Source organism: Caretta caretta, chromosome 7 (genome assembly GCF_965140235.1).
Source record: "Caretta caretta isolate rCarCar2 chromosome 7, rCarCar1.hap1, whole genome shotgun sequence".
Taxonomy (NCBI): domain Eukaryota; kingdom Metazoa; phylum Chordata; order Testudines; family Cheloniidae; genus Caretta; species Caretta caretta.
This window is the reverse complement of record NC_134212.1, coordinates 41,833,775-41,860,541: the sequence shown is the minus strand read 5'-3', so window position 1 is coordinate 41,860,541 and position 26,767 is coordinate 41,833,775. Positions and strand designations below refer to the sequence as shown.

General features: G+C 38.6%; 3 protein-coding genes across 9 annotated transcripts in view; 2 read left to right on the top strand and 1 right to left on the bottom strand.

Moving 5' to 3' along the window:
• ECM2 (extracellular matrix protein 2) overlaps positions 1–9,079 on the top strand; it is a 38,290-nt gene extending 29,211 nt beyond the window's left edge. For all 5 annotated transcript variants that reach the window (XM_048858353.2, XM_048858349.2, XM_048858351.2 and 2 more), the window contains 5 exons: positions 1,541–1,676; positions 3,180–3,337; positions 4,051–4,190; positions 7,129–7,455; positions 8,525–9,079. In XM_048858353.2, the coding sequence (XP_048714310.1) occupies positions 1,541–1,676; positions 3,180–3,337; positions 4,051–4,190; positions 7,129–7,455; positions 8,525–8,741 (978 nt within the window). In that variant the 3' untranslated portion in view covers positions 8,742–9,079. The remainder of the gene's footprint in view (positions 1–1,540; positions 1,677–3,179; positions 3,338–4,050; positions 4,191–7,128; positions 7,456–8,524) is intronic.
• Positions 1–26,767, bottom strand: part of CENPP (centromere protein P) — a 315,918-nt gene that overhangs the window by 110,960 nt on the left and 178,191 nt on the right. The gene's annotated exons all lie outside the window — the stretch shown is intronic.
• On the top strand, positions 9,209–16,308 carry LOC125640153 (uncharacterized). 2 transcript variants are annotated; one of them, XM_048858367.2, is made up of 2 exons: positions 9,209–14,035; positions 15,008–16,308. In XM_048858367.2, exons 1-2 carry the CDS (start codon positions 13,567–13,569, stop codon positions 15,448–15,450), a joined length of 912 nt encoding a protein of 303 aa, XP_048714324.2. In that variant the 5' UTR covers positions 9,209–13,566; the 3' UTR covers positions 15,451–16,308. The 2 variants fall into 2 exon arrangements, with proteins under 2 accessions (XP_048714324.2, XP_048714323.2); XM_048858366.2 differs by having other exon boundaries at positions 15,005–16,308.

Sequence of the window (26,767 nt, the reverse complement as noted above, 5' to 3'; positions counted from 1 at the left end):
ACTACTAAAAACAAGATCCTGTTTTCATACAAATGATCTAGGTAACAAAATAGCAGGGAAGATAAATACAGAACATCTGACACACAAGCAGAACTGCCACTAAGTGGAATTTCCTTTATCATTTACATGGAGAATAGGCCTTTGAAGTATTCCAAGACTAACTTTGCAAAAGATTGAATATCTATGTTACTTATTTAATTAGCAATATACACATATCAGAATTATTTATTAGTACTTCATTGATTGTCCATACTAAAAATCTTCTGATAGTAAGCTGTAGTCGCAAAAAATGTTGGACCCTGATTTTGGCCTCAATCCAGCGAAGCACTTAAGTACGTATACGTATATAGTCCCATTGGTTTAAATGCCCTACTGAACAGTGGCCTTACACCCCTCACAATTGCACTTGTGACTCTGTTGTAGAATTTCAACTGTTAGGTGAAATAAAATAGGTCAGAGTTACATTTCCCCCCTTTTTATTATATGAGTTTTTTTTAAAAAGATGACATTTTATTATAAAACATCTTAATTTGTATTTGTATTTTATAAAACATACAAAAAAATCTAAAAAACACACTAAAGAATAAAAGGAACATGAGTCATAGCCAAAAAAGGTTCATTTAAAATTGTACCCCCTTCAATGTCCTGTCAGTGGAAAATTTCCCCCAGCTATTGAAAGGTATACTGCCATATTTACTCTTTTGCCTGCAGGAGACTTTTGCCCCTTAGCTCCACAGGATAACTGATGAGACTATGTTTAATGTCAGCCAGGGTAAGCGCTACCATATATAATGGCACCAAGGACTTTCTGATCATTTTTATGTAATCCTTGATGTCCATATAGTTTATCTGATTGACACACACAGTATGAGAGACAATGTGGATGAGGTAATATCTTGTATTGAACCAACTTCTGTTGTTGAAAGAGAAGCTTTTGAGCTTACACACCAGCTCTTCTTCATACGAACAGAACACTGAAGCTTTACAACTTATACATCATTTTAACTCTCAACCTGTGAAAATGCCACGTGCCTCTACTCCTAAGCCAAAAAGTCTGCTGACCTGTAGTGGAACAGTAGCCCTAGAGGCGATTTACTAAGGATTATTAACAGGACTGGGATCCAGTATGGCTGGGATGGTGGCTGGCTGGCGCATGTGAAAGAGGTTGATGAACTAAGTCCAATTCTTGGGCGACATAAGTTCATATACAAAACATAACCTCACAACTGACACCCTTGTTGGTAGTTTATACTGAAAGGCCAATGGTTCAAGTACTTAGAGAAAGAACTCCTTTCTTACCAAAACACTGGATATTCCACAACAGTGTTGAGACACTACAGCTTCCCAATCTTTACCTGTTCTGTGTAAATGAGACCCAGTTCTCCAGTTTATCAACCTGCTGCTTTTTAGGAGTCCTAAACTTACCAGCATCAGCAACAAAATTAACATGGTTAATAAAATGGCAATTACAATTTTAGGTTATTTGACAATATAATTTTACATTTTGTTAACTGAATTCTGATTTCCCCCCCCAATTAAGATCCTGAAAAAGTTAAAACGTTTGTATATGGATGGAAACGCACTAGTACATATTCCTCCTGAATTACCGTCAGCTTTAGAAGAACTTAAAATAAATGAAAACCATCTCCATGCTATTGATGAAGACAGTTTACAAGGTATTTAAGAAGTGAATATTGAGTCAATTAAATTAGATTTGAAACTCAAAATGCACAATAGAATTTTGAGATTTGCATATTAAGCAAAATCTGGAGAATCTGAGACCAATTTTCATCTGCCATTGTAGATGGAAAAAATTCAAGTTAGATGTGAGTAACAGACTGATCCTGCAAAGACTTATACATATGTTGAACTTTACATTCATGAGTAAAGTTAAGCACATGCACACATCTTTGCCAGTCAGAATCTAAATGTATTTTTGTTGGTCATTGCCAATCAAGGCAGCATACTACTGCAAGATTCAAGGATCTTCTGTTTCTAGAGGAGGCAGAGACGTGCTAAATAACAGAAACGTAATCATTAGATTGATAAATAGATCTGTTTTTCCAGATGTCTGTATGGCAACAAAGACAACCTGCATGAAACTTGAGTTTTTAAAATCTGAATTCTCTTGTAATTCTGAGGAATGTCAGTGTTTTTCCCAGCAAAGTCTGTGCTAATGCTCAAGTGCCCTAGGGAAACTGGACTGTGCACTGCACAGGGAGTATGTACCCTATATCCCAATGTTACTGAATTATGTACAGCAGAACCAGTACGGATATTTTTATACTCATGGGACAGGGAACAGGTTTTGACCTCTGTGCATCAAGAAAGCTTAGATGAAATTATTCAACATTTTTGTTTATGAACTTCAATATTTTGTAATTGAGAATGAAGAACTTTTTGTCATGAAATGATCATTTTTGTTTACATATAGTTGCCAACATTTAGTTCTTCTGGAATATATCTGGAAGATCAAGTCTACAATATCCATTCCCTAGGAAGGGGGATACAGGATACTCCATGCAGAGTTCTCAACACATAGTAGTACACTGAGGTGGGGCAAGGACCTGTGAACCTTCAAAGGGTGCAAGTAACATGACCACTAAACAAATGAATAACTGGAGTGCTGTGGGAGAATCCTACAGATCTTAGGGCATCTGTGCTGAAGGTCAGCACCAATATATTGCTCCATGCACCCTCCTGAGGTCTTGAATTACTAAGGACCTTCTGCTGCCATTAGCTCCCTGCACCTGCTTATTTTCCCATTCTGAAAGTACAATATTAAAATAACAATAATCATATGATGGAAATTGCATGGCTCTCCTGGAGGATAATAACAAAGTTATATAATGTGCTGTAAACAAACTTTGTATTCTCAATACATTTCAGTTGCATTTTTCATAATTTAACTATTTACAGTATAGTTTTTGAACATGGTACAGTAATTGGCTGAAATTTTTTCAAATGATTGAAAATAAAAATAATTTTACAACCTATAAATGGGAGTATAAAATTGTTTTCTGTGCTAAGACCCATTCAGGCAAATGTTATATTTTCCCATTTTTTGAATGGATTTTAGTAATGTTAAAAATTGTTACAACTCATCTCATGTTTTAATAGGGTACAAGATTCTATATTACTTTATTGAAATTAATTAACAATTATTTTGTTTTCTACAGAATTAAAGAACTTGGTGACCCTAGAATTAGAAGGCAATAAACTTAGTGAAGCAAATGTCAGTCCTTTAGCTCTCCGTCCTTTGAAAAGCCTGTCTTATTTGCGCCTTGGAAGAAATAAATTTAGAACTGTCCCACAAGGTCTTCCCACATCTATTGAGGTAAAAAACCAAAAATCTTTATTTTTCCAGATGTGTTCCTGTTCTTCTTTTGTATGTACTCCTCTACCACTGTACAGCACAGATGATATTGTTATATCTTAATAATTTGTTTCAAGACATATTGTCATTGGTTGCAAAGTCACTATTGCCAGAAATTTACTTATTTACTCATATTATACAAACTCCATCACAAATAGCATCCATCTAAATCTCTGGGCACTGGAAATCCTGTGTTTTGACCAACTCTGTTCACATACCTCAACTAGTACCTCATTCTTATTGCAAGTTTGTCATGCCTTTCCTATACTAAATAAACATTTTTATTTTCTCTTGGCAAATTTGTGTCCAGAAAATATGAATTATGTTACAACAGTCTTAGCATTCAATACACCCACACACTCATTGTGCAACTGCAAGCAAGATGCAAAGGTGTTTTAAAAATAATGATTTTATTAATCTGTCTTTCAAAGTAATATATGTTTCCACAAATGAAAAGTATATTAATTTTGAAATATGTTTTTTCCAAAATCAAGTCATGCAATTACTACTACTGAGTTTATTATGCAGATGTGTTCAGGTAATTATTTTGATATCTGGAAAACAGTGGTTTTAGCATGAGAGGCCAATGACACTTAAAAATTAACTTTTTAAATCACAACAGGAAAAAATGTAAATATTGTTTTTCAAATTTTCTTTTTCAAATGTACTTGTAGGAACTATATCTGGAAAATAACCAAATAGAAGAAATTTCAGAAATTTGCTTTAACCATACCAGCAATATTAACATAATTGTGCTGAAACACAACAAATTAGAAGAAAATAGGATAGCGCCTTTGGCTTGGATTAATCAAGAGTAAGTACCAATTTAAGATTTAATTGTTTTGTTATCCAGTACTACTAGAAAACCCTACTGTGAAAGTAATATTTGTACCGTGTAACGAGGCTCCTCCTATACCCACAAAAAATATATATATATAAGCTCTGTTTTAAAAATCCATGGATACCATGATAATATCACCCTTACATTAACAAATTCAATTACCTTTCTATCCACATTATAATTTATCACAATCTAAGTAATATATAATATAACTTTTAAAATAACATTGTGATATCATGGGTCAGTTCCACTCAGAAACCAAGAGAACATTTAATTAAATCTCAAGTAAGGTGGATTGATTTAAATCAAAGCTATTTAAATCACCAATTTTAATCATGATGTAAATCAGCAATCTGCAGCATTCTGGACACTTTGGTTTTTACTAATCTTATTTGAATCATGTTTTGCATTTGTACTTTTTAGGGTTTTTTTTTTTTTTAAAGAAAGATGGATTCTCATTGATTGGTAACCATTAATATATGTTGATTTGCAACTAAATATACACTTTACACTAAATTAAGTGCTTTTTCGGGGCTCAGCAGGAGGATACACTATATCTACACACTTTTATATAGGATTACCTTATATTTAATCAGATTCTTAATTTTAATATTTTTCATTATGCTAGAAAATGGCAAATAATGCATTTCTTATTTAATAGACTGTGATTAATTTTTTAAATTGTAGTTTGTGTCAATTTCTGTTTGGATAGAAGTTAAAATTCAATTAAAATGCAAAAATAGCATTTTACTTTCCTTAATTAAATAAAACTATCTTAAAAGTGAAGAATACATAAGACAAAAACATTTACCAAAACTTTTTTATAGTATTTAAAACTAACTGATTTATTAAACAAAGCAAATGTTATGTGTAGATAATTAAATGAACTGATTGTTTCTGGTCACCATGTCCTTCAAGATTTTAGAACTAGTAGATCTCATCCTCTCACATCTAGTGAGACTGGAAGAGAAAACTAGTAGATCTCATCCTCTCACATTCATAGACTGGAAGAGAAAACAATCTTTCCTGCTTTTTTAATTGCCAATTGGCTTCTTAACTTTGAATGAATTAGTCATTGAACTGAATTAGTTGAAGAAACTGAAATGAAGAAAATATTCTCTCTCCACCTGCTGAAGAGGCTACTGCTGTCAGAAGCTGTTAAAAAATAGAATACCAATTGAAATGTATTAAATATTTTTGGATGTTTTCTACATTTTCAAATATATTGATTTCAATTACGACACAGAATACAAAGTGTACAGTGCTCACTTTATATTTATTTTTGATTACAAATATTTGCACTGTAAAAAAACAAAAGAAATAGTATTTTTCAATTCACCTAATACAAGTACTGTAGTGCACTCTCTTTATCATGAAAGTTGAACTTACAAATGTAGAATTATGTACAAAAAAACTCCATTCAAAAAAACCCAAACAATGTCAAACTTTAGAGCCTAAAAGTCCACTCAATCCTACTTCAGCCAATCGCTCAGACACACAAGTTTGGTTAAAATTTGCGGGCGATAATGCTGCCCCTTCTTGTTTACAATGTCACCTGAAAGTGAGAACAGGCTTCACATGGCACTTTTGTAGCCGGCACTGCAAGGTATTTACATGTCAGATATGCTAAACATTCAGATGCCCCTTCATTCTTCGGCCACCATTCAAGAGGACATACTTCCATGCTGGTTTTCTATTATTGTTTACCAGTGTGATTAATCGTGATTACTTTTTTTAAAATTAATTTTTTTAATCAATTGACAGCCCTGGCATTAACATAAGTTGTCAATTTCAAATTTAATTTTCAGTAGATTTATTTTTAAAAAATAAACCTGTACTTAATGTGAATAAAAAAATCCAATATCATTTTTTTATCTACCCTGATCTCAAGGCTAAATATTATGTTTTGTTCAGAGTCAAAATTAATACCAATAATAAAAAAGAAACAGTGTATTACAAAGAAATACTGTACATCTCATATCTTCCTAGCCAAATTCCTTATTAGCTAAATAATCACAGGTGTTGATCACATCAGTCAATCCACATTAAAAATGGTGATTAAAATAGAACTTTTCCTCTCCTCATCTCTGACAATAAAGTTCTGTCTGAACCTGGGTTGCTATTTTCTGCTCACCTGCATCCCCTACCTTACCTTTAAAAAGAAACAGAAATCACAAGAAGTAGTAAGAGTTAACAGACAGGGTCACGACAATACATGAAAGATATACAGTAACTGGGTGATATTACTTTTTGAAGAAAAGATGCTTATCTTTAGGTACTTAGGTCTGATCCTGCAGCACTTAGTCATATAAGCAGTCCCACTGAAGACAAATTTAAAATCAAACTTTATCTCAGTGTCAATGGGACACTGAATTAAGTGAAGCAAATGGGACTACTCACGTGTGTAAGGGTTGTTGGATAAGGCCCATTTTAGTGCCACCCTGGCCAACGAGTATTAGTCATAAAAAATGCAAACCATCTAGATAAGAGCTATGGGAAAAGAGCTGTTAACAGTAAAGAAAAAATGGTGTTCTCTAGCATACTAGTCTATTGCAAATCTGAGATGCTTATCAAGCACAAATTAGTCCCTGGGGTTTCCTATCTCTGTACTCATATTACTAGATTTTTCCCCCTCTCAACAAAAGCGTAAGAATAGCTCTTGAATGAGAAGTTATGACTTACATTTTTGCTACTCTGATCTTTTTTCCTGAAATAATGATGTCTCTGCCCACACACCATAAAATGAATTTCTTTCTATTAACAGAAACCTCTCTCACAGAAAAAATATTTTCCCATACTTAAGCATCTGGACTTCTTGCCACCAACTGAATGTTATTTTGTATGGAGTCCAATGTAAACTATATAGTATACTGTATTATTTACATGTCCCTTTTTGTTTCCTTTAATGCAGGAATTTGGAATCTATTGATCTTTCTTACAATAAGTTATATCACGTTCCCTCCTATCTGCCAAAATCTTTACTGCATCTCGTACTTATAGGAAACCAGATTGAGAGAATACCAGGATATGTGTTTGGTCACATGAAGCCAGGGCTGGAATATCTCTACCTTTCTTTTAACAAACTTAACAATGATGGAATAGATCCAGTGTCATTCTATGGAGCTTATCTGTCTTTGAGAGAGTTATTTTTGGATCACAATGAATTGAAGTTTGTACCATTTGGAATCACAGAAATGAAGGCATTAAGCTTTCTGAGGCTGAACAACAACAAAATACGGTATTTACCAATTCTGCTGTGTTAACTGAGAATATAAAAAGGGATTTTAAAATATATTAACTTCCTACTCTACATTTTCCATAAACCATACATTTTAAATATTGTTAGAAGGGACTGAATCCTGAATTCCCTATTGCAATATTTTCCAAAACCATATACAAAAAAGAAGTGTGGTTTAAATCTCTCAATACTGTTTTTAAAAAGTGTACAACTCTGAGGTATCAGTATTCTCCAAGTACTCAACTTGTTAAAGATTTGGGGTCAAATCCCCAGCTACAGCTGTGCTCTGCTTGCCACAGCAGAGGAAAGTGGGGGAAAAGGTGGCTTTAAGTCACCTTTCTGCTTTTCTGATACTAAGGCTGACCGGAGGCCCAAACTAGCTGCCGACATAACTTGTAGCAGTCTAAGGGCTGGTCTAATTTATGCTGTGTGGAGCAGACTCCTGCTCATGCAACCAAGGATTACCAGAGTGCAGCACTTTCTAGAAACATCTCCTCCAGCCCTGTTACACTCCCTATGCAGCAGGGAAGCAGGTGATCTCAAAGTGGCTACACCAACTTTCTGTCAACTTTGCCAGGGGAATCCTCAAGTGCTCCTTTAGAGCACTTTTTCAGCTGGTTTGCATTGCCTGAACAGCACAAAGCAGCTTCATGGGCCAAGAATCTTGTTCATGTTGTCAAGACAAGAATTTATCTAATAACTAATGTATTCCAAGAATTTCTTAATAAAAGGTAAGTAATTATATTAAGTAACAATGCAAAAAGAAACATTCACACTGTGTTACAAAGTATCATTTGTGACAAACTCATTTTTTAAATATATCAATTATGTCTACTTGAACCTTCAATTAGCATATATCTATTAATACGGACAGTAAGTACAGTATAGAACTAAAAATAAAAATAACTACTTTGGGGGTAATTTATAACTATTTTTCATTGCTGATCAAGTCCAAACCTTTTTAAAAAAAACCTTCTTAGTCAGTATCTCTAAAATGAACAACTTGTATGGAATGTGCTTACTAGTACACTTTAGTAACTAAGCCAAAATTTATCTTATGATTTCACAGGACAGTCCCTCCAGAACGCATCTGTAGATCTGTTGTCGATGATGACAATGTTGATGCCGACAGTAATGATGATGATGAGGAGGAGGTTGAAGATTCACATTTGGAACATCTTCATCTTGAAAACAATTTTATCAATACAAGAGAGCTGTCACCATATGCATTTTCATGCATAAGATCCTACTCCAGTGTTGTTCTGAAACCACAGAAGATCAAATAACAAACACCATATATTTTAATTGCAAAACCCATTTTCTTACCTGAGGTGACATTATTTATTTTCCATCTGATACACAGATCAGTTGATCTCCTAGTTAAAAGATGTCTCAGCACTATTCATACACTATTATTTTCCTAACAGTGTCAGTTGATATATCACCTAAAGACTGTTTGATTTGTTTAGTTTATACTGTTAAATATACATACCCACATACGCACGCAAAAATATGCAATTTAATAAGGGACTTTTGCAAGTTCTATTAACAGCATGTCGACTTGAAAAAGAGACTAAGTGGAGATATGATAAAGGTCTATAAAATCATGATTAGTATGGAGAAAGTACGTAAGGAAGTATCATTTACTCTTTCAGAACACAAGAACAAGAAGTCACCAAATGAAATTAATAGGCAGCAGGTTTAAAACAAACAAAAGGAAGTATTTCTTCACACAATGCACAGTCAACATGTTGAGAAGGCCAAGACATTAACAGCGTTCAAAAAAAGAACTAGATAAATTCATGAAGGATAGGTCCATCAATTGCTATTAGCCAGGATGAGCAGGGATGGTGTCCCTAGCCTCTGTTAGCCAGAAGCTAGGAATGGGTGATAGTGTATGGATCACTTGATGATTACCTGTTCTGTTCATTGCCTCTGAAGAACCTGGCTTTGGCAATTGTTGGTAGACAGGATACTGGGCTAAATGGATATTTGGTCTGACCCAGTATGGCCATTTTTATGATGGCAGTAGGGAATGATGATAAAAGACTGACACCTTTTATTTTTCAGATAATTATTTTCAATAATATATTGGCCTGCTCCTCTGAGGGACACTTTAAGAAACTGCCACTCTGTTTTACCAGACATACTGCTGCTGATCCTGAATGATCTTTTCTTTTTCTGAATGGATGAAAGAAGATGGAACAGGTTAATTCAAGGTTGCCCTTTAAAAAAGGCCTCTGAGTTGTAGTAGGCAGCACACAAAAGAGTCTGAAGTCACACATGTACATCCAGATTTTTACCCCTTCCTCTGGAGTTGAAATTATTCTGCAGTCGGATCTGGTGATGCAGATGAACATATGGATATTATTTCCCACTTTTACTATGCAAATTCACTACGTAAATTAATGTACACAAATATAGGATTCATACATAAACAGATAGCCAAGGACCAAGAGTTTTTTTGTTTTTAAACTTAATATTAATCGCTATTATATACAGAAAATAGAGTGCACATACACAAGGCAGATTACTCTGTTTTCTCTAAAATGAAACAACCACTAATCTATAGACTCTATAGAGGATAGAATCCTGTTAATTTACTTTTAATTTTTCTCTTATAACGTTAGATGACTATACATGAGACACAATTATATTCTGCCTGAATGCAAACCAAATAATGTATAACGCATTGCTTGTAAAAATTGGCGTGGTATGTGGCCTTTTTGTAAAAACAACTGCTTTGGTTGTTTTGCTTGGTTAAGTATGGTCATACAGGTATGACATACAGATTAACTTTTTTGATACAATGTTCTACTTTTCACAGCTTTATTTAATAATTAAAATATTTTTGCATTTCTACGCATTGAAACCTTTAGGTTTCTCAGTAGTATCTAATACTTTTTGTCCACAGAACATCGTGTAAGTGACTCAAACTACATTTTCAGAGATTTTTTTTTAATTTAAATTTTTTGGAGAGGATGACTATATCATACTGTTAAAAAGATCTAGACTTAAGAGGAAAGTATATTAAAAAAAATTAAAAACCAAAACACTGCTATTCAACTTTTAAAAGGAAAAGAACACTGAAGTTGTTTTTCAGAACTGTTGAGAAGTTCTCGCTAAAAATGCAGCTGTAAAAAACATATTCAGCATACAAATCTACCCACAGGAGAAGTTCCAGAAACACAAGCCTTTTTATTACAGAGCTTTGTGTATTGTTAAAATAATTGTAAGCAAATGAGTGCATGGAAAATCTCATTTAATAGATTGGGGCCAGAAACAGGAATTTTAAAGGTGTATAAATAAGAAAAGGTTTTTGAAATATTTGATCATTTTAGGTGGTAAAAAGTCCCTTACGTAAATTCATGCATTTTCTTACATACTGTGATAGGAGAGAAAGGGAGGAGTATTTTATATATTACATTTTCATAACTGGCTATTTTTCATATTCTAATTAAGCCGTTTAGGAAACATGTTCAAAAAGGGCAACTCCTTCTAATACAGAGACCAACTGTAGAAAGGGAATTGGTGGATATCACTAGAAATATGGTAATTTTTTTTTAAATAACATTTTCATAAAGGACTGTCATTAATGGCAAAAATTCCATTGACTTAAAGAGGAACAGAATTGGACTCTGAAGTATTAATGACTTACGACTGCTTCTCTGATGCCTCTAAATACTTCAATGTATATTGAGCATGGGCAAGTTTTGCTCTATATTACCCAACCAGCTATGTCGTTAGCGAAATTAAATAACAAGTGTATTCTTAGTTCTAACATCTAACTGTGGAACATGTCTGAACAACATCATAACATCATAAAACAAGAGAAGAACTATACACATATTTTGCAGAAGGGAAAAAACTTCTCACATACAAGACGGGGGAGGAGGAGCGGGGGTATGTGAACACTGCTTCAGCTGCTCCCGGTTGAGAACACTTCCTCCTTGACCCCAGGGGAAAAAATTATTTCTCCCAGACAGCCCAAAGCTCCACTCTAGCTAGTGGGGTGAGAGTTCTCTCAGATCCTCAGGAGTTCTTTGCATGATTTTGTAGAAGCTGTCAGAAGTCATAGATAGTAGCACAAATGTTTTCAATCTTTTAGAAGTAGCAAGGCCATGCAGACATCTCAAGAACATCTCTGACATGGCTTACTTGTATCCAGGTACTCAAGGAACACCACACATTGTCAGCATCATGTCATGGAGGTTATTGCACACAGGGATAACTTTCAAAAACTTTATCACAATTACCCAATACCAATATCTTCAAAATGCCATTGCAATTCAGGAGGAAATGGCCAAAATTACAGTTCTGCATCTCAAATAATCATGTACACACTTTGCTGTCTTATTTTCAATGGCCAAAACATTACACAAGAAACTTAACAAATTCATTTGAATCATTCTTCGAATTCTCTAAATTTTAATTAATATGATTTGTGTTCCTGTGCCAGTTATAGGTCATTGATAATGAATGCTATTGAACGGTTTCACTTTTCATGCAAGCTAGGCAAAACTGTGCCTGAAAGGCCTGTAGCAGAGGATGGCACAGAGTACCACCACCCAAAAGGAAGCTCCTAGAGACACTGGATCAAATTTTCAAAAACATTTAAGTGTCTAAAGATGCAGATAGGCACCTACTGGGATTTTCAGAAGTGCCTAAGCAGGTGAGGCACCTACTTCCCATTGGTTTCAATGGGAGTCAGATACCAAACTTGCTTAGATGCTTTCCAAAATCCCACTAGATGCCTATCTGTCATTTATAGATATCTAAAAACCTTTGAAAATCTGGCTTGTTGTCCCTGCTTGAGAAACAATGCCTCTTGGACAACAGGGGGAATCAGCCACTTTACAGGGTGCAGCATATCATTTATGTAATGCGGGCAGTGCTCTGCTAGCCAGTGTTATTAACAGTTGGGCATTGAGTCATAGAGGCCTCAGGTAAAATCCTGGCCCTTCTGAAGTCTGTGGCAGGGCTGAACCAGGCAATGTGTCTCTTTGCTGCTGCTGGGCTGGGTCTGGGCATCGTGTCTTCTCACTTCTGCTGGGCTGGGCCTGGGCTGCGAGTCTCCCTATTGTCAGTTGCAGTGATCTATCAGAAGTGAAGGGGTGGGACCATCATTCTCCCTGGCTGGTGTAACAGCAGGGCCAACAGAAAAAAGCCAAGAAAGCCAGAACTCAGGCTGCAGCTCCCAACCTGAGACTGTGGGTTCTGGGGCCAACCAGAATCAGGGACAGTTGAGAGGGATGTGATTGTTTCAAAAACTATTTTGAAAAAATACTTGCAGATAAAGGTATTTAAAGCATAAGTAACTTTTTTAAAATGTGCTTAAATACAAGTACAACATGTTCAAAGTAACTGTGCACAAGTACATATGGCACTTCAAAATACTTATATATGTAAATACAATGTACAAAATGTACTTAAATACATGGGGACATGTGGCAAAACCCCCACTGACTTTATTGGGGTGTAGATTTCATCCCTCATCCTTGAAAGCTAAGGACTGTGTATATACCTGGTCCCTGCACGTGACTAAGGCCATGTCTACACGAGCGAGCTTACAGCAGCACAGCTGTACTGCTGTAAGATAGCTCGTGCAGCTGCTCTATGCTGACAGGAGGAGCTCTCCTGTCCACTTATTAAACCACCTCTAAAGAGCAGCAGTAGCTATGTTGGCAGGAGAAGCTCTGTCAGTGTAACTTATGTCTCAAAGGCCTCGTCTACACTACGAGTTTATGTCGGATTTAGCAGCATTAAATCCGAATTAACCCTGCACCCGTCCACATAACGAAGCCGTTTTTTCGGCATAAAGGGCTCTTAAAACCAATTTCTGTACTCCTCCCCAACAAGGGGATTAGCGCTGAAATCGACATCGCCATTTCGAATTAGGGTTAGTTTGGACGCAATTCGAAGGTATTGGCCTCTGGGAGCTATCCCACAGTGCACCATTGTGACTGCTCTGGACAGCACTCTGAAATTGGATGCACTGGTCAGGCCTACAGGAAAAGCCCCGGGAACTTTTGAATCTCATTTCCTGTTTGGCCAGGCGAGCTCATCAGCACAGGTGACCATGCAGTCCCAGAATCGAAAAAGAGCTCCAGCATGGACAGAACGGGAGGTACGGGATGGGGAGAGGAATCCGTGCTAACAGAACTATGTTCCAAAAGACGAAATGCCAAAACATTTCAAAAAATCTCAGAGGCCATGAGGGACAGAGGCTACATCAGGGACCCAACACAGTGCCGCGTGAAACTTAAGGAGCTCAGACAAGCGTACCAGAAAACCAAAGAATCAAACGGATGCTCCGGGCCAGAGCCCCAGACATGCCGCTTCTATGCTGAGCTGCATGCAATCCTAGGGGGGACTGCCACCACTACCCCACCCCTGTCCGTGGACTCCGAGCATGGGATACTCTCCCCCATGCCTGAGGATTTTGCAGATGGGGAAGATGAGGAGAACGAGGAGCTTGGGGAGAGCACACAGCACACCGTTTTCCCCAACAGCCAGGATCTTTTTATCACCCTGACTGAAATACCCTCCCAACCCAACGAAGCTGGAGAAGGGACCTCTGGTGAGTGTACCTTTTTAAATATAATACACATTATAAAAGCAAGTATTTTTTAATGCTTATGTAGCCCTGAAGACTTGGGATGCATTCATGGCCAGTACAGCTACTGGAAAAGTCTGTTAACGTGTCTGGGGATGGAGCGGAAATCTTCCAGGGACATCTCCATGAAGCTCTCCTGGAGGTACTCTAAAAGCCTTTGCAGAAAGTTTCTGGGGAGAGCAGCCTTATTCCGTCCTCCATGGGAGGACACTTTACCACGCCATGCTAATGGCAAGTAATCTGGTATCATTGCATGACAAAGCCTGGCAGCGTATGGTCCCGGTGTTTGCTGGCATTCAAGCAACATCCATTCTTTCTCTCCCTGTGTTATCCTCGGGAGAGTGATATGGTTCATGGTAACCTGGTTGAAATAGGGGAATTTGGTTAAGGGGACATTCAGAGGTGCCCGTTCCTACTGAGATGTTTGCCTGTGGCTGAAAAGAAATCCTACCCGCAGTTAGCCACGCGTGGGAGGGGGGGCCACTGGCGCTGAGCTGTTCGCATTTGGCTAGAGGGATCTTCCCTGATACCAGCCAGGCAGTGGGGGGAGGGCAAAAACGATCATCCCAGAGAATTGGATGGGGGGAGGGGATTAGTTTGGTTTCTGCTGCTGCACGTTAACGGGAAAAATGGCCAACTCAATGGGCTTTGCTTGGTATGGGAAAGGAGAGGGCTGCTGTTATAAAGGTTCCAGAAGCCGAAAGACTATGGCTTACCATGGCCGCCTGCAAGCCGAATTCTGTTGCCTGGCCCTGCATTGTGTGATCTCTAACACCAAAGCCGCAGGCACGCAATATAAGATGCAAAATGCGACCTTGTACCAAAATCTCATATGCTATGTAATGTGAATAGCATTGTTCACCATGAAAGAGTATAGCCATTTTTCTGTAAAATGTATCTTTTTAAATACTTCACTCCCTTTTTTTCCTCCAGCAGCTGCAAATGTTTCAAGCCTCCCTCCTCCATCCCAGAGGCTATCTCAGATAAGACGGCGAAAAAAATGCACGCGTGATGACATGTTCTCTGAGCTCATGCAGTCGTCCGGCACTGACAGAGCTGTGTGGAGGGAAACAATAGCAGAATACAGGACGGTGACCGATGAACGTGAGGAAAGGTGGCAGCAGGAAGATCAGAGGAGGCATGAGGCAAGGCTGGAGCTACTGCGGGATCAAACGGACGTGCTCCGGCATCTGGTGGAGGTTTATGAATGGCAGCAGGATCACAGATTGCCGCTGCAGCCTCTGCTTAACCGCCCTCCCTTCTCCCCAAGTTCCATAGCCTCCTCACCCAAGAACGAGGGTGGGAGGCTCTGGGCACCCAACCACTCCACCCCAGTGGACAGCCCAAGCAACAGAAGGCTGGCATTCAACAAGTTTTAAAGTGGTCTTTTCCTTCCCTCCTACCCTCCCCCCACAGCCCACCTGGGCTATCTTGTGAGTTATCTCCCTATTTTTATAATCAATTAATAAAGAATACATGTTTTTTAAACAATAGTGACTTTATTTCCTTTGCAAGCAAGCTGTGATCAAAGGCGGGAGGGCGGGTGGCTTACAGGGAATTAGAGTCAACCAAGGGGGTGGGTTTTCATCAAGGAGAAACAAACAGAAGTGTCACACAGTACCCTGCCAGTCATGAAACTGGTTTTCAAAGCTTCTCTGATGCGCACCACTTCCTGCTGTGCTCTTCTAACTGTCCTGGTGTCTGGCTGCGCATATTCAGCAGCCAGACGATTTGCCTTAACCTCCCACCCCACCATAAACGTCTCCCCCTTACTCTCACAGAGATTGTGGAGCACACAACAAGCAGCAATAACAATGGGAATATTGGTTTCGCTGAGGTCTAAGCGAGTCAGTAAACTGCGCCAGCGACGCTTTAAACGTCCAAATGCACATTCTACCACTATTCTGCACTTGCTCAGCCTGTAGTTGAACAGCTCCTGACTACTGTCCAGGGTGCCTGTGTATGGCTTCATGAGCCAGGGCATTAAGGGGTAGGCTGGGTCCCCAAGGATAACTATTGGCATTTCAACATCCACAACAGTTATTTTCTGGTCTGGGAAGTAAATCCCCTCCTGTAGCCGTTTAAACAGACCAGAGTTCCTGAAGACGCGAGCGTCATGAACCTTTCCCGGCCATCCCATGTTGATGTTGGTGAAACGTCCCTTGTGATCCACCAGTGCTTGCAGCACCATTGAAAAGTACCCCTTGTGGTTTATAAAAAGAAAAGGAGTACTTGTGGCACCTTAGAGACTAACCAATTTATTTGAGCATAAGCTTTCGTGAGCTACAGCTCACTTCATCGGATGCATACTGTGGAAAGTACAGAAGATCTTTTTATACACACAAAACATGAAAAAATGGGTGTTTACCACTACAAAAGGTTTTCTCTCCCCCCTTTATGTACTTGCCGGCTTGGTGCTCTGGTGCCAAGATAGGGATATGGGTTCCATCTATGGCCCCACCACAGTTACGGAATCCCATTGCAGCAAAGCCATCCACTATGACCTGCACATTTCCCAGAGTCACTATCTTTGATAGCAGCAGCTCAGTGATTGCATTGGCTACTTGCATCACAGCAACCCCCACTGTAGATTTGCCCACTCCAAATTGATTACCGACTGACTGGTAGCTGTCTGGCATTGCAAGCTTCCACAGGGCTATTGCCACTCGCTTCTCAACTGTGAGGGCTGCTCTCATCTTGGTATTCTTGCACTTCAGGGCAGGGAAAAGCACAAAATTCCATGAAAGTGCCCTTATGCATGTGAAAGTTTCGGAGCCACTGGGAATCATCCCGGACCCGCAACACTCTGCGGTCCCACCACTCTGTCCTTGTTTCCCAGGCCCAGAATCGGCGTTCCACGGCATGAGACTGCCCCATTAACACCATGATCTCCAAATTGCGGGGGAACGTGGTTTTAGAGAAAAGTTTGTTCCTGTCCTCATCACCGAGGGGCATAAAGGGCAGAGCAGACCAAATTGCCACTCAGTTCCTTTGCCCATACAAAATCTATATGTTATAGGACTCCATTGCAGCAGGGAAGGAGGGTGGATTGTGCTCTATATCTGGACAACACATCTAAAAGAACCACATTTGTTGTAAGGTGAGTAAACATTTCTTCTGCTTCAAGTATTTGTCTGTATATATTCCATTCTTGGTGAAACATAAATAGTGATCTGATATAAGGAAGTGCGTGCTCTGAGAAAATTTAAATAAAGATTGCAATGCAGCTCTGTCAAAAGAAGCACCAGACTTGGGCGCCTCTACCAAAGAGCAGGTTTCAGAGTAGCAGCCATGTTAGTCTGTATCCGCAAAAAGATGGGTAACACCCATTGTTTCATGTTCTCTGTGTGTATAAATCTCACCACTGTATTTTCCACTGAATGAATGCGATGAGGTGAGCTGTAGCTCACGAAAGCTTATGCTCAAATAAATTTGTTAGTCTCTAAGATGCCACAAAGTACTCCTTTTCTTTCTACCAAAGAAGTGTCTCGTAAAAGCATGGACCAAACCTGATGTAGTTGCTCTCCATGTTTCTGAGAGTATGTCTACCAGCAGCTGGAATGTGTGATTCCTAGCTCAGGTAAATGAACATGTGCTAGCTTTGCTCAAGCTAGTGCACTAAAAATAACAGTGTGGCCAGGGTGGCACAGGTAGTGGCTTAGGCTAGCCACCGGAGTATGTACTCAAAAGGGGTTGAACAGGATTGTACTTGGGTGGCTAGCCTGAGGTGCTGCCCATGGTGCCACAGCCATACTGTGTGCTAGCTTGAGCAAAGCTAACACGTGTATGTCTACCTGAGCTGGGACTCGTCTCCTAGCTTCTGTGCAGATGTACCCTGACACAGGTATGCCTCTCAAGGAAGCCACAGAAGCTGTCTGACCCCTAGTGGAGTGAATTATAATCAGCACTGGGGGAATCTAAAATGACTAGCTTGTAACCAGTTAGAAAGTCTCTGGCCCTTCACTCTATCTGCATAGGCAGCAAACAGTCTCAGGGTGACTTGGTTCTATGTAGATAGAATGATAATGCCTTAAGGAGATTGAGTGTGTGTAGTCTGGCCTCTCCCTAATTGGAATGTGGTTTCAGGAAGAAAATTGGTAAATGGATCAAGTGAAAATCAGTTACTACCTTAGGTCAGAACTTGGGATGGGACAGAAGGGTAATCTTGTTCTTACAGAATACTGTATGAAGACTTATCTAGACTCAATCTCCTGTTTTGTTTTTGAGTGCAGTTATGTAACCAAAAAATCTGCATTTGTAAGTTACACTTTCACGATAAAGTGATTGCACTACAGTACTTGTATGAGGTGAATTGAAAAATGCTCTTTTATCATTTTTACAGTACATATATTTGTAATAAAAAATAATAATATAAAGTGAGCACTGTGCACTTTGTATTCTGTGTTGTAATTGAAATCAATATTGAAAATTTCGAAAAACATCCAAAAATATTTAATAAATTTCAATTGGTATTCTAGTGTTATATTTTTTTAAATTGTGATTCTTTTTTTTGAGTTAATCACGTGAGTTAACTGCGACTAATTGACAGCCCTAGGCAAAATATGAAATATCTGTTTGAAAATCAAACAAAACCAAGCACTGATAATACACTTACCGGTCAGACTCTTTCCCAAACATGTACATTCCCATTTCCTTTTGACGTGTGTTACACATTCTTGTGAGCATTCCTTATTAAGTAACATTATCCTTCTATTGCAGCTAGCTAACATTAAATCCAGTGCTCACTATCCCAAGAGTAAAAGTTGTGATTTTGTTTCCTTTGGCACCATCAAAACATTTTGAATGGGAAAAAAACCAAAGGATGTGTGAAATAAGATCTCTCGTTCAATGAGGTCAACAACTTCTGCAAGGCTCAAACTATTATAAAATTTACTGGACCAAAACTTCTGTCTAGAAATAGTGAGGACGTCAATCACAGAATTCTCATAACTGTAGTCAACAGATCTCCTTTTCCATCTAAGCAACAGGACACGGTATGTTAAAGTCTGATCAAAATGTATTTAGGTATATTAAATTTTTTATATGTTCTACACACACTAAATGAAGCTTTATTACATCATTCTAAGCACCAAACAGCTTGCAAATTTAAAATAGTAAGTATAGCTACAACCTTGTTTGGTTTTAAGAACCTATGTTTGGATTTCTTCTACAATTACCAAAGGTAAAATTCAATGACAATATTCTCCCTACATTTATATTCAAACACGGAGTAATTTTATATAAATCCAAGATGAAGGCCCTCTTCACTACCTCCTTTCTTGATCACTGTGGACAACACCACCATCCTGTCTGTCACTCTGTAACCTAGGCATCTTGTTCAAATTGGACTTTTCTGTAAGTCCTCACATCCAGGCAATGTCTAAGTCTTACCTATTCTCTCTGCATAGCATCTCTAAGATATGGCCTTTCATATCCATCCACGCAGCTAAAATTCTCATCCAGGCTATCATTTCATGCCTCAATTACTGCAACATCCTTCTTTTTGGCTTGACAAATGCAATCTTGTCCCTCTCATACCCATTCAGAATGCTACGGCAAAGATAATTTTTTTAGCTCATCACTTTGACCACATCATCCCTCTCTTTGCATCCCTCTATTGGCTCCCCCTTATCTATCTCATTAATCATAAGCGGTTTTTATTCACTGTCAAGGCCCTTCACTGCTGATCACCACCCTGCCTATCATCTCCTGTTCACTATTGACATGTCGACTTTGTCTCCAATCAGCCCATGATGCCAGCCTCCAGTGCTCTCTTTTAAATTTTCCAACAAACTACCTTCGTACTTTCTCCCATGCTATCCCCCACGCTGGTGAGGCGCGCCCCATAAACATCTGCAGTTATCTCATTATCCACCTTGAAATCTCTCCTCAAAACTCTCCTTTGCCACGATGCCTACAAAAAATGACAATGATTTGGCTGCTGGTGTGCTGAGACTACTGGATATTGTGTTGACCAACATTGTCTCATTGTTTCCTTGCACACTGTGTGTGTGTGTGTGTGTGTGTGTGTGTGTGTATGTATATCTATCTATCTTTAGCTTCTTGTCTTAAACTTAGATTGTAAGCTCCTTGGGGGCAGGGACCATCTTTTTGTTCTGTGTTTGTACAGCTCCTAATACAATGGACTCCTGGTCCATGACTAGGACTCCTTAGCCCTATGGTATACAAATAATAAATAATATTATTACTAATAAAGATCTGTGGTAAATCTGAACTGTCTCCTCTCTCCCTTTTGCAGGATCAGGATTTAACTTTATTACTTGTAGAATGTAGACCACTGAGATCTGATCCACAGGAAAAATATGGCCAAGGAAAGGTTTACTGCTATTTGTCCTGACGTGGATAAGAGTTGTGATCATTTTGTGAAAGGGAATCTCACAGCAATGGATCAGTCATTGAGAGGCTGTCTGTCTCCAGTTTTCACTATTTTCAACCCTGGCTTTGAGCGCTCCATCTTGGCTGAGGATCACAGCTTTCTTAGGTGGTCCCGGCTAGAAGGGAAATCTGTCTTTGAGATAGTCCAGGTCTAGTCCATTTTTGAATATCTATACCAGGATCTTGGACTTTCTCTTATGTTCAGTAGGTAGGCGGTAAAAGAAAGGAAGCACTACAGTGATTTATTCTTGCTAGCCTTTGTCGGTCAATGAAAAAATGCTGTGGTCTACAACAGCTGGAGCATCTTCAATGCCCAAAGACATGCACAAAAAATTGCCAGGGTATTCTCATGCACTTTTCTGGGGACCATGTGCACGCTCTTTCCCGATCATTCTGAAAATGCATTTAGCAGTGCAACTGATTATATTTCAGAGTTAATTTGGAAGTGATGAAACAGAAAATTCTTTAAAATTAATTTCTAAATTTAAAAGCTTTTTAACAATTGTGAGAAATTGTGAGTGTCCTGCAGACACTTGAGAGGTGAACAAAGGAGCTAAGTGTAGATTATCTCCCTCAACAACAGAGAGCCAGAGAGAAAAGAAATTGGGAGGATGTCTCTACTCTCTTTCTTCTCTAATGGGCCATGCCATGAGAGACACTGTAATCCAACAGGAGACAGAAAGGGGAAGTGATTTTCACAGAATTGCTCCACAAGGGCTAAGGAGCATGTAAAGGAGACTGATGACACAGAGAAATGTGTTCTTCACTTTTCAAGATCCCTCTCTTAGGCACAGGAATCAGCAGCAGACGCTAAGGAAAAAAGTCTTCCCTCCCCAGGATCTTCTACATGAGACCCAGGTAGCCAGGAATCGGTGAGGGGGGATTCTTCTCTGTATGAGATCTAGGGATGAAGAAGTACACTAGCTGGTGAGGGTAAGGGTAGGATGTTCTGCTCCCACACGTGATGGGGCATCCTGCCCACACTTGCCCTGAAGGGGTTAAGGCAGGCCAGAGGGGCCAATTAGGCAGCAAACTGGAGGGAATTAAGGCTGAGAGAAACGCCCTAATTAGGAGCTCACCTGTACAGGAACAGATGGGACTTCCATAAAGCCAGGGAGCAGACACTCCCGGGAAGGGGGAGGAGTGTTTGAGGCTGCAGAGGCACATAGCCTGCAGTTACTGTCTGGGAGGAAGGAGTGGTGAAGCTGGTAGACCCAGAGAAGGAGGGAAGAGCCAGGAGGTTAGGAAAGGGCTCAGAGAAATGCAGCAAGGTACAGGGTACAACAGACTGACTGCTAACTAGAGGGTCCCTGAGCCTGAACCTGGAGTAAAGGGTGGGCCCATTTCCCCAACCAGCCACTGGAAAAGTGGCACCGGCAAGGCAGTGAGTAGGAAGACTGCCTGAACCTATTTGTGAGAAGAGACTTTCCACCTCCGCCAGAATGGGAAACCACAATGGTGACCTAGCGGAAGGGCTAAGTCATGAAGAGATTGCAGCAGCTTCTGGAGCAAGAAAGGGGCAGCAGACAGAGGCGGAGGAATAGCATGCAGGAAAAGGTGTCAATCCGGTGAGCTATTCCCCAGAACGGCCAGAAGGAGATGCCATACCTACAGTGAGTAGAGGCCCTGTCACACTAAGCATGTCTGTTATTAGTGCTTTTGGCCTATGCTTGCTCTTGGATTGGTGCAAAACACCAACAAAAACACCAGCATGGGAGCAGTTAAAAGCAAATCTCTGTCAAGTTTCTTTAAAAAAGGAAGCAGATAAATGAAAGAGACTAATTTAAAGATGCACTTTCACAATCTTTTTATTATATTGTCAATGTAAAAATCAAAATCAAATTGACAGTGTCCCCCTAAATGCAGTGAAAGTTTTTAACAAAAGGGAACATGTGAAGCTAGCAAGTGAAAGTTGATGGGACAGACAACCCTAAGCTCTTGAGGAAACTGTTTTAAAAGAAATAAAGATAGAACAGATTTTTCTTGGACTAATGTATTTTTTCTTCTTTTTCTATTTTAACAATGATGTTTTTGTTTTGTTCTACAGTGCAGCTGAACAGCCAATATTTCTACAATTGTGGTCAGATATTAAGTTCTCTGAGAAGACTCGTCTGTCCTGTGGAAAACACAAACCAGCTCTTATATATTTTCCCTATGAATTGCTTTCAGGTTCTTAAATACGTGTGAAAAAAAGTTCCCACAGTGAAGTATAGATTTATTCTAGTGTTGTTACATATAAAGCCTACAATTTTTGGTATGTGTACTCATTATGCTATTGGAATGAAAACACTTGCAGATTAATACTACTTTGTAGATTACCATTAAATATATCTAAGCAATTTTTAAGATTTTATAATTTTAAGAAATATAGAAATGTTCTCTTCAAAATAGTCCATATTCTAAAAAAGCAGTATTACACAAAATGTAGTCGAGAATAGGCATTTGAGGATAGAAATTAATATAAATTAAAATAGGTGTTTAGACACTACAATGTTGAGCACCATAGAAATGCCTATACATTAATATGATAAATAAATGAGTAAAATACAGATTTAATGTATTAAAAATATAATGTTATTAGATCCTAAATCCAGAAGACAGTAGTAAAGAATCCCTTGTCTAAGGTTACAGTTAGTGACAAACCTGAAAATATCTATCTTGGGGTCTAGGCTCCCAGGGTAAAACCCTAGCCCCAATGAAGTCAATATGAGTTTTGCCATAGACTTCAGTGGGGCTTGACTTTCACCCCAGTTCTGTAATTTAACTAGTAGACTGTTTAAACTGTGGCTTACAACTCTCCTTCCAGGTAAATGAAGTGGAAAAAGGAGGACTCCAGTAGCTAATCTTAAAAAGAAAAGAAAAGAAAAGAAAAAAGGTGGACAAGTACTGAAATACCAATATTTACACCTTTTGGGTCAGTTTTCCAAACCCCCACATATTAAATCCTCAATTATGGAATCTTGTGTGTAGATATGCACAACTACCATCAAGATTACTCGTTATAGGTATAGACATTCTAACCCATTAATATGTTCATAAGCCCATTTACAATCCTAACCCCTTTCTCCCCCTAGAATACTATTTCACAGACCCACATAATCATCCATTTTTATGCTCTTTTGAATATGGGAACTCACTTTTAAAATGATTTCCAAACTATTATAATAATTCCTAAATATACAACCAGTATTGTACATAGTGCAGCTTAGGCTAAATGCATTATGCATATGTAATAGTAATCACACCTCCTCACAGTTATGACAATTTCCATCTGCTCATGCGGTAGACACCTGCAGCTTGTATATCTGTGTACCTAGAGCTGTATTTTAGCAATTAACATTTATTGTGTGATACAGCTTTCCAACTCTTTAAACCTAGCTTTCCGAAACCCAGTTCATTACTTTTTCACTGTGCTTCTTTACACAGACACACAAAACCAAAGAAACACCTTCTTTTGATGAAAAGCAGAGGACAAAAATACCATTCACGAGTCTTGAACCAGCCTGTAAGCTGGCTGGTTTTATAGTGCAACTGAGTATATCAAACAGTACGCTGGCAGAAATAAAAGACTCAATCATGAGTGCGATGGTCACTGACCACTGTGAATAACAAATACTTGATAGATTTATAGAGATTTTTGCATTGTACAAAGAATTAAACAAATAAAAACTCCTCCAAGACTGCAATAACAATCTACCTGGCAGCTGGGAGAAACTATATACTTAAAAGACAATTAAACAAGAAAATGTTGAACACATGAGAACTCCTCTTTTAACATAAGCACTTTAATATAGTGCAACAGCTGGTACTTTCATTTACATAAAGATTCATAAATCCATGAAACAACTTCAATCAATCTTACTTTTTACAAAGAGGCAGTTTGGTCTGAACATAGACTAAGGGAACCAAGAACTCAAATTCTAATATCAGACCTGTCACTAACTAACTATATTGCTGTAGGTAAGTGAGTAAACCTCTTCACTAGTTACTCTCTCCACATCTATAAAGTAGAGATAATATTTGTGTCCCTGATGTATCAGCAGATTCAGAGAAAACAACACGTAAATCAAATAATTTTACCGTTGACAAGGAATCAAACATAGATACAATGATGGATTTTAAAGCAGAAGTTCAGAACTTCATTACCTTAACAGAAGCAAATACCAGGTCTTTACTTGGTTCCAATGTGACATTAACCAGCATTATGCCAACCAATTCTGAAGTATGGCTTCCTTTAGTCTAACCCCCTAGGATTCAGCCTTCCCCAGAATCCTTTCACCCTCTGCGCATGAAGGGGAACAAAGATACACAAAGGGTGTCTCAGTCCGTGATGACTTAAGGTCTACCCTTCTTCCTTCAGACTAATAGAGTCCACTAGTTATCTCCCATGTCTCATATTTACCTCTGGGAATTGATCCCTCTGAGCCTCACAGGCACACTGGACACCAGTTGCAAGAAAATTACCACTTATAAATGTACAGCTTTTACAATCTTGTCCTTACTCCTCATTAAAACTAAAACCGGGCCTCCAGAATGCTACAAGGAAGGTGAAAAATATCCACCATACACCTTGCAATCTTGCCTCAAGGGAAAAATTCCTCTTTGGTTATCAATTGTTATCAATCAGACCCATGGCCTCTTGGAAAAGATGGTGTATGAAACTAAAGCTCCATTAGATTTCTGGGAAGCAAATACCACAGAAAGACTGCTGCATGCCCACCCCTTCTGATTTCATACATAGTGAAGGAGGACTGCACAAGACAATCAACTCTCCCTTCCCCGCCATAGCCTAGTTAATGGGTGACAGACAGGTGGAGAAATTTCCTCCCCTGCATCACCTTCACGGTCAGGTGGGATCTCCGTGTGTGATTTGGGGGACAGGTGAGAGAAGGCGGCTCTGGAGCAGCTGAGCCTGTCCCTCTCTTCTGAGGACCCCACGTGTCATCTACCCCAGGCTGATCTGATCAAATATGTCCCACAGTGAACCAGGATGGAGAGGGAATTCTCTTTCAGGAAATCCACTGATTTGATAGGCATTACTGCAAAAAGAAGTCAATTCTGTAGTGCACAAAGAAATTACATGCCAATAAACAGGTAGTTACTGGGGAAATCTTGTAGAGGTTCTATGTGTCTCAGCCAGTGAAATCACCATAAACCTGACAGAATATATAGTACTATGATCAGCAGGGTGTAGACTGGAAAATTTATAAGCTTGAGAAACATGCAACTTAATCCACCTAAAGACAGATGTTTAGGCCTGGTCTGCACAAAGTTTTTGTACTATTTTAAATATTTTAGTAAAAAAGAAAAAATCCCACACTCCTAATCAAAATAGCTAAATGTGTACAACCCCCACTGTGTTTATACCCAGTGAGTACACTTACACTGGTAGAATAAAAGAACCTTTACACTGATATAACTATGTCTACACTAGGGGGTTGCACCACTTTAGCTATAAAGGTTTCAAATCAGTACAGTTTAAGTAGCACAAAAACTGTGTGTAAACTAGCCCTTTCAGCATATATGTTGAAGTCATAAGTAGTAATAATGTCGCATACATGGAGGGGAAAGTACACTTCAGTCTACAATCATAACTTGACTTGTGGTCATTGCTACATTTTAACGTATTTTCAGATTAAAAAAAAGTAAACAAAACCTCCACACTTGCTTGTTCCTTTTGTCTTCAGTAAACTCTGGGGTAGATCTAACACTATAATAAAATAAAGATGGGATATTCAAATGCATCTAAAACAGCTTGGTACTGCCCACCCACTGAAAGTTAGTTGGATGCTTAACTCCCTGAGGCATATTTGGAAAAAAAACACAAAAAAACCCCAAATCTAAAGCATTTTCAGCATCTCTTGTCAGACACCATCATCTTAATAAAATATAATTTATATCAGTAATATTGAACCCAATTGTCCAAAATCATGTTAGTTTCCATCCTATAAAAATGGTTTATACATAGTATATTTAGGGACACATCACTTGTTATCTCTTGGCAATCACAAAACATTGTATTACCCAAATAAGCTTTGAGCACCAGAACACATGATCTTCGTAAGTGCCCTACTCAATAAAAAGAATTTCACATCAATGCTGCAAAAGACAACAAGGCAAAAAATGACCCCAGATATTTTCCTCTTCATAGAACTAAGCATTAGTTGTTACATCATTTAGCAGGCATTTACTTTGAGTACCTGAGTTGCATTATTACTCAATAGCTTAAAAAGTGTGTCTATCAAATTTACTGTGTTAACAAATGTTATCCATTAGGGGAACATTTACAGTCCCAGAAAA